The 15,934-nt window shown below is 40.9% G+C and overlaps 1 protein-coding gene across 2 annotated transcripts in view; it reads right to left on the bottom strand.

The window, feature by feature from the left end:
• Window positions 1–526: 526 nt before the first annotated feature.
• Window positions 527–15,934, bottom strand: part of LOC130914617 (hemicentin-1-like) — a 46,511-nt gene continuing 31,103 nt past the window's right edge. For both annotated transcript variants that reach the window (XM_057833983.1, XM_057833982.1), the window contains 15 exons: window positions 15,138–15,401; window positions 14,664–14,942; window positions 14,311–14,580; window positions 13,965–14,243; window positions 11,463–11,726; window positions 10,989–11,267; window positions 10,643–10,912; window positions 10,297–10,575; window positions 9,958–10,224; window positions 5,403–5,678; window positions 4,961–5,215; window positions 1,598–1,706; window positions 1,436–1,449; window positions 1,274–1,336; window positions 527–1,199 (listed from right to left, as the gene is read on the bottom strand). In XM_057833983.1, the coding sequence (XP_057689966.1) occupies window positions 1,174–1,199; window positions 1,274–1,336; window positions 1,436–1,449; window positions 1,598–1,706; window positions 4,961–5,215; window positions 5,403–5,678; window positions 9,958–10,224; window positions 10,297–10,575; window positions 10,643–10,912; window positions 10,989–11,267; window positions 11,463–11,726; window positions 13,965–14,243; window positions 14,311–14,580; window positions 14,664–14,942; window positions 15,138–15,401 (3,194 nt within the window). In that variant the 3' untranslated portion in view covers window positions 527–1,173. The remainder of the gene's footprint in view (window positions 1,200–1,273; window positions 1,337–1,435; window positions 1,450–1,597; window positions 1,707–4,960; window positions 5,216–5,402; window positions 5,679–9,957; window positions 10,225–10,296; window positions 10,576–10,642; window positions 10,913–10,988; window positions 11,268–11,462; window positions 11,727–13,964; window positions 14,244–14,310; window positions 14,581–14,663; window positions 14,943–15,137; window positions 15,402–15,934) is intronic.

The following is a 15,934-nucleotide window of genomic DNA, read 5'->3' as shown; positions in this document are numbered from 1 at the left end:
TACAACAACACAAACACCAGCAAAAAATCTTTCACATGAAGGTCACTCATTTATTGTTGCTTTTAGGATCTCGGATAAAATATGACTGCCTTGCAATATGTTTTTAAATAAAATTACATAGACCTGTCTCGACATGTCTTATACTGTATATCTGAACCATAGATTTATGCGTGCGACACTTCCTAACCACCTCTGCTCTCTTCTGTAATGATTGACAGGGGTGGTTAAAAATGCAGTACTGATAAGAAACAGCAACATAATTCACTTTAACCTCAGATGTTAAGACCTTGAGATATGATACGATCCACTATGTGTTCTCTAATATATGTTGGAACTATGTGATAAGTCAACATGATACCAAAAGATTGATAAACTACACTGTATAAAAAAAATTTTTAAAAAAAGGGAATTTACAGTAAAAAAAAAAAAAAAAAAACTTCAATTTCGCAATACATTTTCTGTTTTTACTGAAAATCATTAAGTTATCATTAAGTTAAAATTGTTATTATTCATATTGTAACTGACATATAAACCATCTTGACGGTATCTTGGTAGTCAAACGTGCTAACTACTGAGCTACTGCAGGCCATTTTGCGTACATGTAGAAGATTATGAAAACATGACCCCTGGGAGAGGTGAAAATGGACTATGCTGTTGGCTTTGTAGTTAGTACACCCTGCCACAGTGACAGCTTGGCTTCAAATTCTAGTTGGATAAGGGGAAAGAACAAGAGCACTGTGATGTCACCAACATAAGACATGTTAAAAATATGTACTTTTTATAGTAATTTTGAGGTAAAAGAACAGTTGCGAATTATTATTATAATAAAATACAACTATTGTCACAGTAGTTTTTTGTGAATTCAACAATGAATGTTACACGGTTTCCCTGTATATTTATCGGTATAATTCTGACAACCACAGCTGCCAGTTATTTTACCATAAATTCAAGTTGTTGTGTTTTATTGTGAACTTGCCTTTATTTTATGATTAACGTGCGGCGCATGTACTGTGATTACCTTGAGGCAGGTATAACATTAACAGTAAAAATAGAAGAGTGAAAGTAATAACCTGTCAAAACCTAATACACAATTTATATACACATTCAAGTCAATACAACTACATATGCCACCAGCAGCTGAATTCCACTCTCGGGACACCTTGCACTACTTCTTTAAGTGGGCTTCCCTTTTTCTTCCGCTGTAGAAATAAAAGTTATAAACGGAATACAAAACAATGTTGGCATTCGGATGCAGACAACTTGTCAAACTCACCATTTGCAGAACTAGAAGGTCTATCTGACACATTGTACGTGTCTGAGTGCTTCACACATGTCCCTAGAGAAGCAAACAGATTTGTCATACAGCAATTCTGTTTTTTTATTTTTCATTTCTTTAATTTTTAAAAGCATTTTTACAAAATGAAACAATAATTACCTAGGCATTTCCCACTGTGTGTAGAGAAAAAAAAGATGTTAAAATATTATTAAAATTTAATCAATAATGTCACTGCCTAAATGCACACATCTTGAGTCTTGATATATGACTCAAAATTATTCCATAAGTATCAATTGTGCATAGTAATATGAAAATATTCACCTCACACAAAATACGATCAACAAGATCACTGCGACAAGTAAAATCAAGCATAAGATTGTTATCGCAGCACCCACACCCGCAGCCATTGAGGTGTAGCACACCGGGAGGTCTGAAAAAGATTAACATTTGTTGTTCAATCACAATGATTTTTGAACAGTAGGCTCCTAAATATTTACACCAGTACAACAACAAAAAACACGTAAGTCTCCAACACTATTACAAGCAAATGTATTGTGCTGGAAGGTAAAACATAGATGTATTGTAAATAAGAAATTCACTATCATTGTAGAAAAACAACAATACCATGGTAAGATTATGCATTGTTTGAACATTTAATTCAGTTGTTCTGTCACTGACCACAAGAGAAAGCTGGTTGTACCACTAAAGCAAGAGTCGGGAACCTATGGCTCGCGAACCAGATCTGGCTCTTTTGACGGCTGCATCAGGCTCGCAGACAAATCTTTATTAAGTTTCTGTATTAAGTTTCGATACACTCCTTTGCGCATTGCGGGAAACAGCAACGGTCACCGGTCATATGCTGGTGTTGTGCAGTAATGAGCAGACGTGAGTTTTGCGGCGTATGTTAACTATTTTAATGCTCCGACAACACTCGCGCCTAGATTTTTATGGACAGAATTTCTAGGTGCAGCCGAAGGGTTGAAGGGGTCTGGTTTGGTAGCCTCAGCATTGCATATCTGCTTTTTGCATTTGATGTGGTGCTGTTGGCTTCATCAGGGCATGACCTCTTACTGGAGCAGTTCGCAGCCAAATGTGAAGCGGTTGGGATGAAGATCAGCACCTCCAAATCCTAGACCATGGTCTTCAGTCGGAAAAGGGAGGAGTATCCTCTCCGGGTCGGGGATAAGATCCTGCCCTAAGTGGAGGAGTTCAAGGATCTTGGGGTCTTGTTCACGAGCGAGGGTAGGAGGGAGCAGGAGATCGACAGGCGGATCGGTGCAGCGTCTGCAGTAATGCGGCCGAAATGAGTTTTCTCCGCAGGGTGTCCGGGCTCTATCTTAGAGATAGGGTGAGAAGCTTGGTCATCTGGGAGGGACTCGGCGTCAAGTCGCTACTCCTCCGCGATGAGAGGAGTCAGTTGAGGTGGCTCAGGCATTTGGTTCGGATGCCTCCTGGACACCTCCCCGGAGAGGTGTTCCAGGCATGTCCCACCAGCGGGAGGCCCCGGGGATGACCCAGACACACTGGAGAGAATATGTCTCTCGGCTGGCCTGGGAACGCCTTGGGATCCCGCCGGAGGAGCTGGTTGAAGTGGCTGGGGAGAGGGAAGTCTGGGCTTCCCTGCTAAAGCTGCTGCTCCCGCGACCTGACCTCAGAGCAAGCGGAAGATGTTGGTATGGTATGGTATGGTACGGTACGGTACGGTACGGTACGGTACGGTACGGTACGGTACGGTACGGTACGGTACGGTACAACACTCGCGCAATTCACACTAGATATCATCAAATAGCAACCTAGATGTGCTACGGTAGATCCCCCGAAGTTCCATGCCATTGGCTGCGTGAGCTCAGGTTGATGGGACACGTAGTCTGTATACTACAACCGGTGACTAGAAAGCCGGTTTGCAGTAATTTTAGTGGGAAAGTGGCAAACATATATGTCGTTGTGTCTATCTATATTTTCACATATCTATCAATCGCATTGGCAACGCAAATGAAGCAGAGACACTGCTCAAGTGGGGTCGCTGTATTTTGCTGTCGAAAATAGCAGCCGATGTGCGCATGTGCGTGAAGTAAACTTCCCTCGTTTTTAGTTTCGTTTTGCGCGTTTGTCAGCTAATTTTAGAAACCCTTTGAGGAGATGGGAAAAAGACAAAAAGAAGAGGAGTATCGTACTTTTCAGCAGGAACTGACAGAGGAATTTGCCTTTGTTGAGGATTTTTGACGACTTTTCGGATAAAGACCGTCATGATGTAAAATCAAATTGAGGCAACGCAAGTGAAGGACATAAATGCGGCGCCATTTTTTTATCTCGCTTTTGATGAATCAAAAGACGTAAGCAGTTTATCCCAATTCAGTGTGATTGCAAGGTTTTGACTATGAAAGGGACAACGAGAGGGGAGGATTTATTCAAGTCCTTCACTGAGTTCGCTAAAGAAAAAAATCTACCGATGGATAAACTTGTTTCCTTGAACACTGATGGTGCTCCGTGCGTGATGGGGAAAAACAGTATTTGTGGCGCTTCGTGAACATGAAAAGAGACGCATCGTTAGTTTGTCAACACCTGCATGAAGTATCAACCAGACTGAAAAGCCATCAGCAAAACCATGTAGCACCATAAGTCGCATTAATGGTAAGAAATACTCAACATTGATTAGCAACAGCATAACAATGTTATTAAAAAGAATTCAGAGTTTAACCCTTGCACTTTAAATGTGTTGAAATTACATAAAATGCACACATTACTTGTATTTTTAGTTTTAAACATATTGTATGGCTCGCACGGAATTACATTTTAAAAAATGTGGTGTTCATTGCACTCTCAGCCAAAAAGATTCCCGGCCCATGCACTAAAGGTAGAGGGGTTAGGGTTAAGATTCTATCTATCTATCTATCTATCTATCTATCTATCTATCTATCTATCTATCTATCTATCTATCTATCTATCTATCTATCTATCTATCTATCTATCTATCTATCTATCTATCTATCTATCTATCTATCTATCTATCTATCTATCTATCTATCTATCTATCTATCTATCTATCATACTTTGTGAATCAATACATTTGAAAACGGTATGAAAGCTAAGTTACTTCAGTAGCTCAATACCAAGACATTAATTAATTAAGACGAATGCATATACAGTGTCCACAAAGACTGGATACATAGGAATTATACTCTTTTATATATTCTACGGCAATGTAGACCTATTCAATTTCGAGTTTTGCAAGGCGCATCAAATCATGCATTGATAACAATGGAAATCATAATTGCGCAAAAGGCGGACCTACACCATATTTAAAACAAAACAATTTCATTCAATTATCAAGTTAAGAAAAACATTTTCAATATGATTTCCATTATTATCAATGCATGATTTGATGCGCCTTGCAAAACTCGAAATTGAATAGGTCTACATTGCCGTCGAATAAATAAAAAAGTAAAATTCCCATGTACCCAGACTTTGTGGACAACCTGCACATTGATTCCTTAATTGCAGGTCAATTATTACAAAATGTCTGTATTTAAATCCAGTTAATCTTATGATTTCTTGCAATTCAGATATTTTTTTGTTTGCTCTAATTATAAACTATAATTAACATTCAAACTAAACGAGAAATAAGGAAATAATTCCCCCACAGTAGCAAAATAAGTTTGTATTGTGCTTTGGAATTTGACGTACCTGAAACAGTCAAATTGTGGCTTCCTGTTGCACACCTCCCTGTGATCGCATTTGTGGCTGTGCAGACGTACATCCCGGCGTCCGAACTCCGGCTTAAATCAATTACGTATTTGGCTGTGTGCACTCCAGTGGGCTTTCCATTAAAAAGCCATGTAAAGCTCGCTGTCGGCACAGACGAGGTTGTGCAGAGAAGCACTGCGTAGTGTCCAACGTAAACCGAGTCTGGGCCCTCAATGGTCACGTAGTCTGGACCGTCTGACGATTAACAGATTAAGATTAAAAGAGTAGTAGAGGAAGTACAGTATTGTTGTTCTTTTCAGAATTGGCACCACCAGGGGATGGCCAGTAATTTTATAGGGGGTTTGTGGCCCACTCATGGCTGTACCCTGGTGGTGTGATTACCAAACAGGTCTGAATACATCACTCTCTGGCTTTAACTCACACTGAATATAAAGATGCAACGCCTGGCTGAGTCTATCACTGACGGCGTTGGAAACATTGCACCTGAATGCTGTCTCTTCGTAGCGGGTCACGCTGACGATGGTAAGCTTGGAGCCTCCGTTGGTGATCTGAACTCTGTGATCGGCTGTGACCTCCAAGCTGCCATTCAACCATCGATAAGAGACTGCGGTTCCGGCAGAGGAGCAGTACAAAGTGGTAGAGCTAAACTCAAACATCACTTGGGGGCTTGCGGTAAGAGTCACGTTAGAAACTGGTGCTGTGAACGATAAAAATTTTTTTTTTAATTTTAAAAAAGAATACTTCATATTGCTGGACTATAAATCATGTGTGTGTGTCCACATATATATATACACAGTATGTACTGTATATACAGTGGGGCAAATAAGTATTTAGTCAACCACTAATTGTGCAAGTTCTCTCACTTGAAAATATTAGAGAGACCTGTAATTGTCAATATGGGTAAACCTCAACCATGAGAGACAGAATGTGGAAAAAAAAGAAGAAAATCACATTGTTTGATTTTTAAAGAATTTATTTGCAAATCATGGTGGAAAAACAGTATTTGGTCAATACCAAAAGTTCATCTCAATACTTTGTTATGTACCCTTTGTTGGCAATAACGGAGGCCAAACATTTTCTGTAACTCTTCACAAGCTTTTCACACACTGTTGCTGGTATTTTGGCCCATTCCTCCATGCAGATCTCCTCTAGAGCAGTGATGTTTTGGGGCTGTCGTTGGGCAACACGGACTTTCAACTCCCTCCACAGATTTTCTATGGGGTTGAGATCTGGAGACTGGCTAGGCCACTTCAGGACCTTGAAATGCATCTTACGAAGCTACTCCTTTATTGTCCTGGCTGTGTGTTTGGGATCATTGTCATGCTGAAAGACCCAGCCACGTCTCATCTACAATGCCCTTGCTGATGGAAGGAGATTTTCACTCAAAATCCCTCGATACATGGCCCCATTCATTCTTTCCTTTACACAGATCAGTCGTCCTGGTCCCTTTGGAGAAAAACAGCCCCAAAGCATGATGTTTCCACCCCCCATGCTTCACAGTGGGTATGGTGTTCTTCAGATGCAATTCAGTATTCTTTCCCCTCCAAACACGAGAACCTGTGTTTCTACCAAAAAGTTCTATTTTGGTTCCATCTGACCTTAACACATTCTCCCAGTCCTCTTCTGGATCATCCAAATGCTCTCTAACGAACCGCAGACGGGCCTGGATGTGTACTTTCTTCAGCAGGGGGACACATCTGGCAGTGCAGGATTTGAGTCCCTGGCGGCGCATTGTGTTACTGATAGTAGCCTTTGTTACTGTGGTCCCAGCTGTCTGTAGGTCATTCACTAGGTCCCCCCGTGTGTTTCTGGGATTTTTGCGCATCGTTCTTGTTATCATTTTGACGCCGCGGGGTGAGATCTTGCATGGAGCCCCAGATCAAAGGAGGTTATCAGTGGTCTTGTATGTCTTCCATTTTCTAATAATTGCTCCCACAGTTGATTTCTTTACACCAAGCGTTTTACCTATTGCAGATTCAGTCTTCCCAGCCTGGTGCAGGTCTACAATTTTGTTACTGGTGTCCTTCGAGAGCTCTTTGGTCTTGGCCATAGTGGAGTTTGGAGCGTGACTGACTGAGTTTGTTGACAGGTGTCTTTTATACCGATAATGAGTTAAAACAGGTGCCATTAATACAGGTAACGAGTGGAGCCTCGTTAGACCTCGTTAGAAGAAGTTAGACCTCTTTGACAGCCAGAAATCTTGCTTGTTTGTAGGTAACCAAATCCTTATTTTCCACTCTAAATTGGAAATAAATTCTTTAAAAATCAAACAATGTGATTTTCTGTTTTTTTTTTTCACATTCTGTCTCTCATGGTTGAGGTTTACCCATGTTGACAATTACAGGCCTCTCTAATCTTTTCAAGTAGGAGAACTTGCACAATTGGTGGTTGACTAAATACTTATTTGCCCCACTGTATATATTTATTTTAAGTTTGACGCGGTGTGCTACTTACACGTGAAATTATTTAAAGGGCCGACCAAAATAAATGATGTTGGTTCTACAGGGATTGGACAAAATGATGGAAACATCTAACATTTTGGCATCATAATCATTTAACATGATGGTGAAGGAATGGCATTGGGAACATTCTAATGAAGTTGAGCATCTCGTATGGCCGGCACAATCCCCAGACCTCAACATTATTGAGCATTTATGGTCAGTTTTAGAGATTCAGTTAAGACGTTGCTTTCCACCCCCATCGCCTCTAAAAGAAGAATGGCTTAAAATTCCTTTGAAAACAATTCACAAGTTGTATGAATCATAACTCAGAGAATTGAGGCTGTAATTGCTGCAAAAGGCGGACCTACACTGTATTAAAATAGTTTTGTTGATTTTTTTAAGGCGTTTCCATTATTTTGTCCAACTCCTGTATGCTGTATAGCTAACAAGGGGCAATATGCACTTTAATATTGGAAAGAACATGCTTACAATCACTTCTACAAATAATGGCGTCCAGGGGTTTATAAGACAGAGAGCAGCCAGTGAAAGTAAAGGCCAAGGTCACCATACTTTGTCTCCCATATCACTCGCCACATTATTTTAAGATCCCCTTATAACGAAATGTCTGTTCTGGGGTTGGATTTTTCATGAAATAAATTCCCCCATAGAAATGCGATTTATAATCCGAATAATGCAGCATATATTGAGTTGAGTTCATATTTTAGGATAAGTGACAAACATAATATGAATGTACAGTTGTATGAAAAAATATCTGAACCTTTTGGAATTCCTCACATTTCTGCATAAAATCACCATAAAATTTGATCTGATCTTTGTCAAAGTCACACAGATGAATAAACAGTGTCTGCTTTAACTAAAACCACCCAAACATACATAGGTTTTCATACTTTAATTAGGATAGAAGGGGGGAAAATAAGTAAGTGAACCATCACATTTAATATTTTTTGGCAGCAATAACTTCAACCAAACGCTTCCTGTAGCTGCAGATCAGTCTGGCACATCTATCAGGACTAATCTTGGTCCATTCTTCTCTACAAAACTGCTGTAGTTCAGTCAGATTCCTAGGATGTCTGGCATGAATCGCTGTCTTTCGGTCATGGCACAGCATCTCAATGGGGTTCAAGTCTGGACTATGACTTGGCCACTACAGAACGTGTATTTTGTTCCTCTGAAACCATTCTGAAGTTGATTTACTTCTGTATTTTGGATCATTATCTTGTTGCAGTATCCATCCTCTTTTTAGCTTCTACTGTCTGACAGATGGCCTCAGGTTTTCCTGCGAAACATCCTGATAAACTTTTGAATTCATTCTTCCATTCATTATTGCAAGTTGTCCAGGCCATGAGGCAGCAAAACAGCCCCAAATCATGATGCTCCCTCCGCCATGCTTCACGGTAGGGATGAAGTGTTGATGTTGGTGAGCTGTTCCATTTTTCCTCCACACATGACGTTGCGTGTTACGGCCAAACAATTCAACTTTGGTTTCATCAGTCCAGAAAATAGTTTGCCAAAACTTCTGTGGCGTGTCTAAGTGCCTTTTTGCAAACATTAAACGAGCAACAATGTTTTTTTAGACAGCCTCCCTTGAATACTATTCTTGGCCATAGTTTTAAATATAGTTGAGTGTGCACAGAGATATTGGTTTGTGCCAGTGATTTCTGTAAGTCTGTAGCAGACACTTTAGGGTTCTCTTTTACCTCTCTGTGTATTCTGCGCTGAACTCTTGTCTTGGCGTCATCTCTGGTGGACAGCCACTCCTTGGGAGAGAAGCAACTGTGCCAAACTGTCCCCATCTGTAGACAACCTCTCTGACTGTTGATTGATGAACATCCAGACTTTTAGAGATGGTTTTGTATCCTTTCCCAGCTTTATATAAATCAACAATCCTTGATCGCAGGTCTTTAGACAGCTCTATTGACCGAGCCATGAAGCATATCAGACAATGCTTCTCATCGAGACAGTTCTTTCTAGATGTGTGTTTCATAGTGGGCATGGCAGGTTTAAACTATACTCATCAGTGATTGGGAACACACCTGACTTAAATTGTTTGGTAAAAAATTGTTTCAATTGCTCTTTAAGTCACCTTAGGCAGAGGGTTGGTTCACTTACTTATTTTATCTACTCCCTTCTGTCATTGTTTGAATGCTATCCTCATTAAAATATGAAACCCTATAAATTTTTGGGTAGTTTTAGTTAAAGTATACAGTGTTTTCATCTGTGTGATTTTGACAAAGATCACATATCATTTGATGGTGATTTTGTGCAGAAATGTGAAAAATTTCAAAAGGTTCAGATACTTTTACATACCACTGAACTGTATGCTGCTTATGTGCTGATGATGGAAAAATAAATAATATTGTGCAATTTTGAATTTTTTTCACACCACTAGTTGCAAATTTGCCCTAAAAATCACATCTCTAAAAATCACATACCTGGACATTGGACAGCCAAACATTCTTATGAATGAATACTCTATCATAACAGAGTATAATACACTGATCTACTATGACTTACTCAGTATAATGATGGCTGATGGCCTTGTTGTTTGATATTTCAAAGTTTTGTTGTTAAAGGCCCGACAGCTATAGTTTCCGCTGTGATGCTCTTGAACGTTCACCAGGTTGAGCTTCGATCCTGTATAGGGCAACAGGTATCCATTTTGATACCACTGAAAGAGGGCAGGAGGTCTGGATGCAGCTGAGCAGGACATGCTGATCTTGGATCCAGTCTCAAAGTATTCCCGTGGAGGAAATATTTCAAAATAAACGTTTTCTGGTCCATCTGTGGCATAAGAAAAAAAACAAAAAACATTAAAACTACCAATTATAATGTCAAGAACCTTGGTCAACTCACAGTAGATGGAGAGTTTCAGTGGAGGGCTGGTGGCACTGCTAAAGTTGTTGAAGACCTGGCAGGTGTAAGGCCCCTCATCGTAGCGGCTCACATTAAGGATGGTGACGAGAGCGCCATTGTTGTTAATCTGGACTCCATCTCCGGCCGTCAACTGGGAGCTGCCGTTACGCCAGGCAAAGGTGGGAAACAATCCCTTAAAGGAGCAGTTGAGACTCACTGAGCCACTAAACTCTTCCATCTCTGTTTTGCTGGGAATTATCACCACGTTGGAGATTTCTACTGTAGACCAAAAAAAATATATGAGGATGAAAACTAGCTTCACCAAATGCATTTATATGAATCTTACAGCTTATCACTGAAATAGCAAGGGGCTCCGATGTAATAGTCCTCTGTGTTTTGTTATTAAAGGCCTGACAGGAGTAGTTTCCTCTCTGATGAAAATGAATGTTCTTAAGCTGAAGCGCAGGTCCACTGTGGGACAAGAGCTCTCCATTTTTGAACCACCGAAATTGCGGTGGAGGGCTCGAAGAGGCAGAGCACACGAGGTCAACGTTTGAACCTTCGTAGTAGTGTTCTTGGACTGGTGATTTAGTGATCTTAATATTCTCTGGTCCATCTATCATAAGGGGAAAAATGTCATTTATGAGTTAATGTTATTGTCATGTCAATTTGACCATAAGTTTGAGACTCACAGTAAACAGATAAAACTACAGGATTGCTGGTGTCGCTGTTGATAAGGTTGAACGCATGGCACCGAAATGGTCCTGTATCATGGCGGCTAATATTAAGGATGGTGAGTTTGGTGCCTCCATTGGTAATCTGAACTCTGTTGTTATTCGTAATTTCAGAGCTGCCATTTGCCCAACGGAAAGAGGGCGAAGACCCAGTGGCAGAACAGACCAGACTAACTGGACCACTGAATTCAATAAGGTCTGTGGTGTCAGTCCTTAATTCCACTCTGGAAATGGGTGCTGTGGAAAATTAAGAAAATGCATTATTATTCCAAAAGTTCTTTTATACATAAAACTACAATTTTCAATGTTGTATTTGCTAGCCCTAGTCATTAGTATTGACCACAGCCAACAGGGGAATTTCATAGATGTAGCTATACCGTGGTACTTTTCAGACTGAATTTCTTTGGAAATACATTCATAACATATACGTACTGAGTATAGTTATAGTTGAGCTCTGTGTTTGAGACTTCATTGTTTTGTTGTTATATGCTCGACAGCGGTAGTTGCCACTCTGACTCTCTAGAACGTTCCTCAGGCTGAGCTCAGATCCAGAGCCAGGCAACATCCCTCCGTTAAAGAACCAGTGGTAGACTGCTGGAGGTCTAGATCCAGACGAGCAGGACAAATGGATGTTGGATCCAACCGAGTGGTATTGCAGTGATGGGGAGGTGGATACACTGATGTTTTCAGGGCCATCTGCACAATGTGGATGGTATCAAGACAAAAGGATAATAAAACGTCAGGAGTAATTCTAGGCAAAGAGCATAAAACGTCTTAATGTAATGGAGTTGGTTTTTTCGGGTACAGTGGGGCAAATAAGTATTTAGTCAACCAACAATTGTGCAAGTTCTCCTACTTGAAAACATTAGAGAGGCCTGTAATTGTCAACGTGGGTAAACCTCAACCATGAGAGACAGAATGTGGAAAAAAAAAAAACAGAAAATGACATTGTTTGATTTTTAAAGACTTTATTTTCAAATTAGAGTGGAAAATAAGTATTTGGTCACCTACAAACAAGCAAGATTTCTGGCTGTCAAAGAGGTCTAACTTATTCTAACGAGGTCTAACGAGGCTCAACTCGTTACGTGTATTAATGGCACCTCTTTTAACTCATTATCGGTATAAAATACACCTGTCCACAAACTCAGTCAGCCACACTCCAAACTCCACTATGGCCAAGACCAAAGAGCTGTTGAAGGACACCAGAGACAAAATTGTAGACCTACACCAGGCTGGGAAGACTGAATCTGCAATAGATAAAACGCTTGGTGTAAAGAAATCAACTGTGGGAGCAATTATTAGAAAATGGAAGACATTCAAGACCACTGATAATCTCCCTCGATCTGGGGCTCCATGCAAGATCTCACCCCGTGGCGTCAAAATGATAACAAGAACGGTGAACAAAAATCCCAGAACCACAAGGGGGGACCTAGTGAATGACCTAAAGAGAGCTGGGACCACAGTAACAATGCGCCGCCAGGGACTCAAATCCTGCACTGCCAGACATGTCTTCCTGCTGAAGAAACTATACGTCCAGGCCCGTCTGCGATTCGCATTTGGATGATCCAGAAGAGGACTGGGAGAATGTGTTATGGTCAGATGAAACCAAAATAGAACTTTATGGGAGAAACACAGGTTCTCGTGTTTGGAGGAGAAAGAATACTGAATTGCATCCGAAGAAAACCATACCCACTGTGAAGCATGGGGTTGGAAACATCATGCTTTGGGGCTGTTTTTCTGCAAAGGGACCAGGACGACTGATCTGTGTCAAGGAAAGAATGAATGGGGCCATGTATCGAGAGATTTTGAGTGAAAATCTCCTTCCATCAGCAAGGGCATTGAAGATGAGACGTGGCTGGGTCTTTCAGCATGACAATGATCCCAAACACACAGCCAGGGCAACAAAGGAGTGGCTTCGTAAGAAGCATTTCAAGGTCCTGGAGTGGCCTAGCCTGTCTCCAGATCTCAACCCCATAAAAAATCTGTGGAGGGAGTTGAAAGTACGTGTTGCCCAATGACAGCCTCAAAACATTACTGCTCTAGAGGAGATCTGCATGGAGGAATGGGCCAAAATGCCAGCAACAGTGTGTGAAAAGCTTGTGAAGAGTTACAGAAAACGTTTGGCCTCCGTTATTGCCAACAACAAAGTATTGAGATGAACTTTTGGTATTGACCAAATACTTATTTTCCACCATGATTTGCAAATTCTTTAAAAATCAAACAATGTGATTTTATGTTTTTTCCCACACTCTGTTGCTCATGGTTGAAGTTTACCCATGTTAACAATTACAGGCCTCTCTAATATTTTCAAGTGGGTGAACTTGCACAATTAGTGGTTGACTAAATACTTATTTGCCCCACTGTATCTGTATTTCTTTTTGATTACTTTTTACTTTTTTCACTACATCCCAAAACTGTAGTAGTGACTTTCAAGGGATGTACAACACACATGTATCATGTGCATCACAGAGGAAATAATATTGTCTACCTAATGGAATTTTTAAAATGTGTAAAACTGGAGGAAAACCTCAAATAAAAGCCATTATTTCTAGGAAGTGGCCACCCGATAAAGGGGCAGACATATCATGCCAATACTATTTCAGCCAGTCAAATGCGAGTATCATCAACTGCCTGCCCTTCCTCCTCATGACATCATTTATACCTATTAGAGCAGGGTTCACTAAATCCGGACCTCGGTGCCGCCTGATAATGATCCTGATTATTTTGATTCAGTTGTGTTAGGGGAGAGAGACGTGGAAAAGACGACAGGAAAAGTGGCACCGAGGTCCGGATTTAGTGAACCCTGTATTAGGGAATGCACCTGTGCTCGAGTCTATCAGTGTGTATGTGTGCGAACATTTCTGCTTCATCTCTGGCATATTACAAAAAACATAACATCGCCACTAACAGGGTGAAGAACTTTTATTAACTCACAGTAGATGGAGAGTTTCAGAGGCGGGCTGGTGGCACTGCTAAAGTCGTTGAAGACCTGGCAGGTGTACGGCCCCTCGTCGTGGCGGCTCACGTTAAGGATGGTGACGACAGCGCCTTTGCTCTCAATCTGGACTCCATCTCCAGCCGTCAACTCGAAACTGCCTTTACGCCAAATAATGTTGGTGGAAACTCCATCAAAGGTGCAGGTGAGACTGACTGAGCCACTGAACTCTTCCATCTCTGTTTTACTGGGAATTATCACCACATTGGAGATTTCAACTGTAGACCAAAAAAATTATATGAGGATGGAAACTTTCTTCAACATGCGTAATTCTATGACGCTTACATTTTATTACTGAAATAGCCACGGGTTCTGATGTTTGAGTCCTCAGTGTTTTGTCATTAAAGGCTTGACACGAATAGTTTCCTCTCTGATGAAAACGAATGTTCTTTAGCTGGAGTGCTGGTCCAGTGTGAGACAAGAGCTCTCCGTTTTTGAACCAACGAATTTGCGGTGGAGGGACCGAAGAAGCAGAGCACAACAAATCAACGTCCGAACCTTCGTTATAGTGTTCTTGGAATGGTGTTTTCGTCAGATTAATATTCTCTGGTCCATCTATTGCGAGGGCAAAAAATTACTTCTGATGATTATAGCACGGTGGAAGTCATATCAATTTGAAAATAGTGTTTGTGACTCACAGTAAACAGACAGAACAACAGGATTGCTGGTGTCGTTGCTGATAAGGTTGAATGCATGGCACCGAAATGGTCCTGTATCATGGCGGCTAATATTGAGGATGGTGAGTTTGGAGCCTCCATTGGTAATCTGAACTCTGTCGTTATTCGTAATTTCAGAGCTGCCGTTGGCCCAGCGGAAAGAGGGCGAAGACCCAGTGGCAGAGCAGAACAGACTAACTGCACCACTGAATTCGATAAGGTCCGTGGTGTCAGTCCTTAATTCCACTCTGGAAATGGGTGCTGTGGAAAATTAAGAAAATGCATTATTATTCCAAGAGTTCTTTTATACATAAAACAACAATTTTCAATGTTTTATTTGCGAGCTCTGGTCATTAGAATTGACCACAGCCAACAGGGAAATTTCATAGATGTAGCTATACCGTGGTACTTTTCAGACTGAATTTCTTTGGAAATACATTGATATCATATACATACTGAGTATAGTTATAGTTGAGCTCTTTGTTTGAGACTTCAGTGTTTTGGTGTTATATGCCTGACAGCGGTAGTTGCCACTCTGAGTCTCTAGAACGTTCCTCAGGCTGAGCTCAGATCCAGAAACAGGCAACAGCTCTCCGTTAAAGAACCACTGGTACACTGCAGGAGGTCTAGATCCAGACGAGCAGGATAGATGGATGTTGGACCCAACCGGGTGGTATTGCAGTAATGGGGAGGTGGATACACTGATGTTTTCAGGGCCATCTGCACAATGTGGAAGGTATCAAGACAAAAGGATAATAAATCGTTAGAAGCAGTTCTAGGCAAAGAGCATAAACCGTGTTAATGTAATGGAGTTTTTCCAGGTAACTGTATTTCTTTTTGACGACTTTTAACTTTTTTCACTACATCCCAAAACTGCAGTAGTTACTTTCAAGGGACAGACAACACATGTTTATCATGTGCATCCCAGCGGAATTATTATTGTCTAATGGAAATTTTAATTTAAAATTTTTTCAAATGTGTAAAAGTCTGTGTTGTTAATAACGGCATTAGAATATAACGGCGTTACTAACGGTGTTATTTTCTTTAGTAGTGAGTAATCCAATTACTTTTCTCATCTTGGCAACGCCGTTACCGTTACTGAGGCGGGAAAGGCGTGCGTTACAATGCTGGTTGACTGACGCGAGAAAAGTCTGAAGAAAAACGGACTCACGGAGACAAGACAGCAGAGCAGGAGTGGGGAGGAGGCAAGGGAGGGTGACGCCGTTGCAGACGCGATGCTACTATGCTAGGTG

The sequence above is a fragment of the Corythoichthys intestinalis genome, chromosome 4 (genome assembly GCF_030265065.1).
Source record: "Corythoichthys intestinalis isolate RoL2023-P3 chromosome 4, ASM3026506v1, whole genome shotgun sequence".
In the NCBI taxonomy this organism is placed as follows: Eukaryota; Metazoa; Chordata; class Actinopteri; order Syngnathiformes; family Syngnathidae; genus Corythoichthys; species Corythoichthys intestinalis.
Note: the sequence above shows the minus strand (reverse complement) of the source record. Positions and strands in the feature narration are given on the sequence as shown.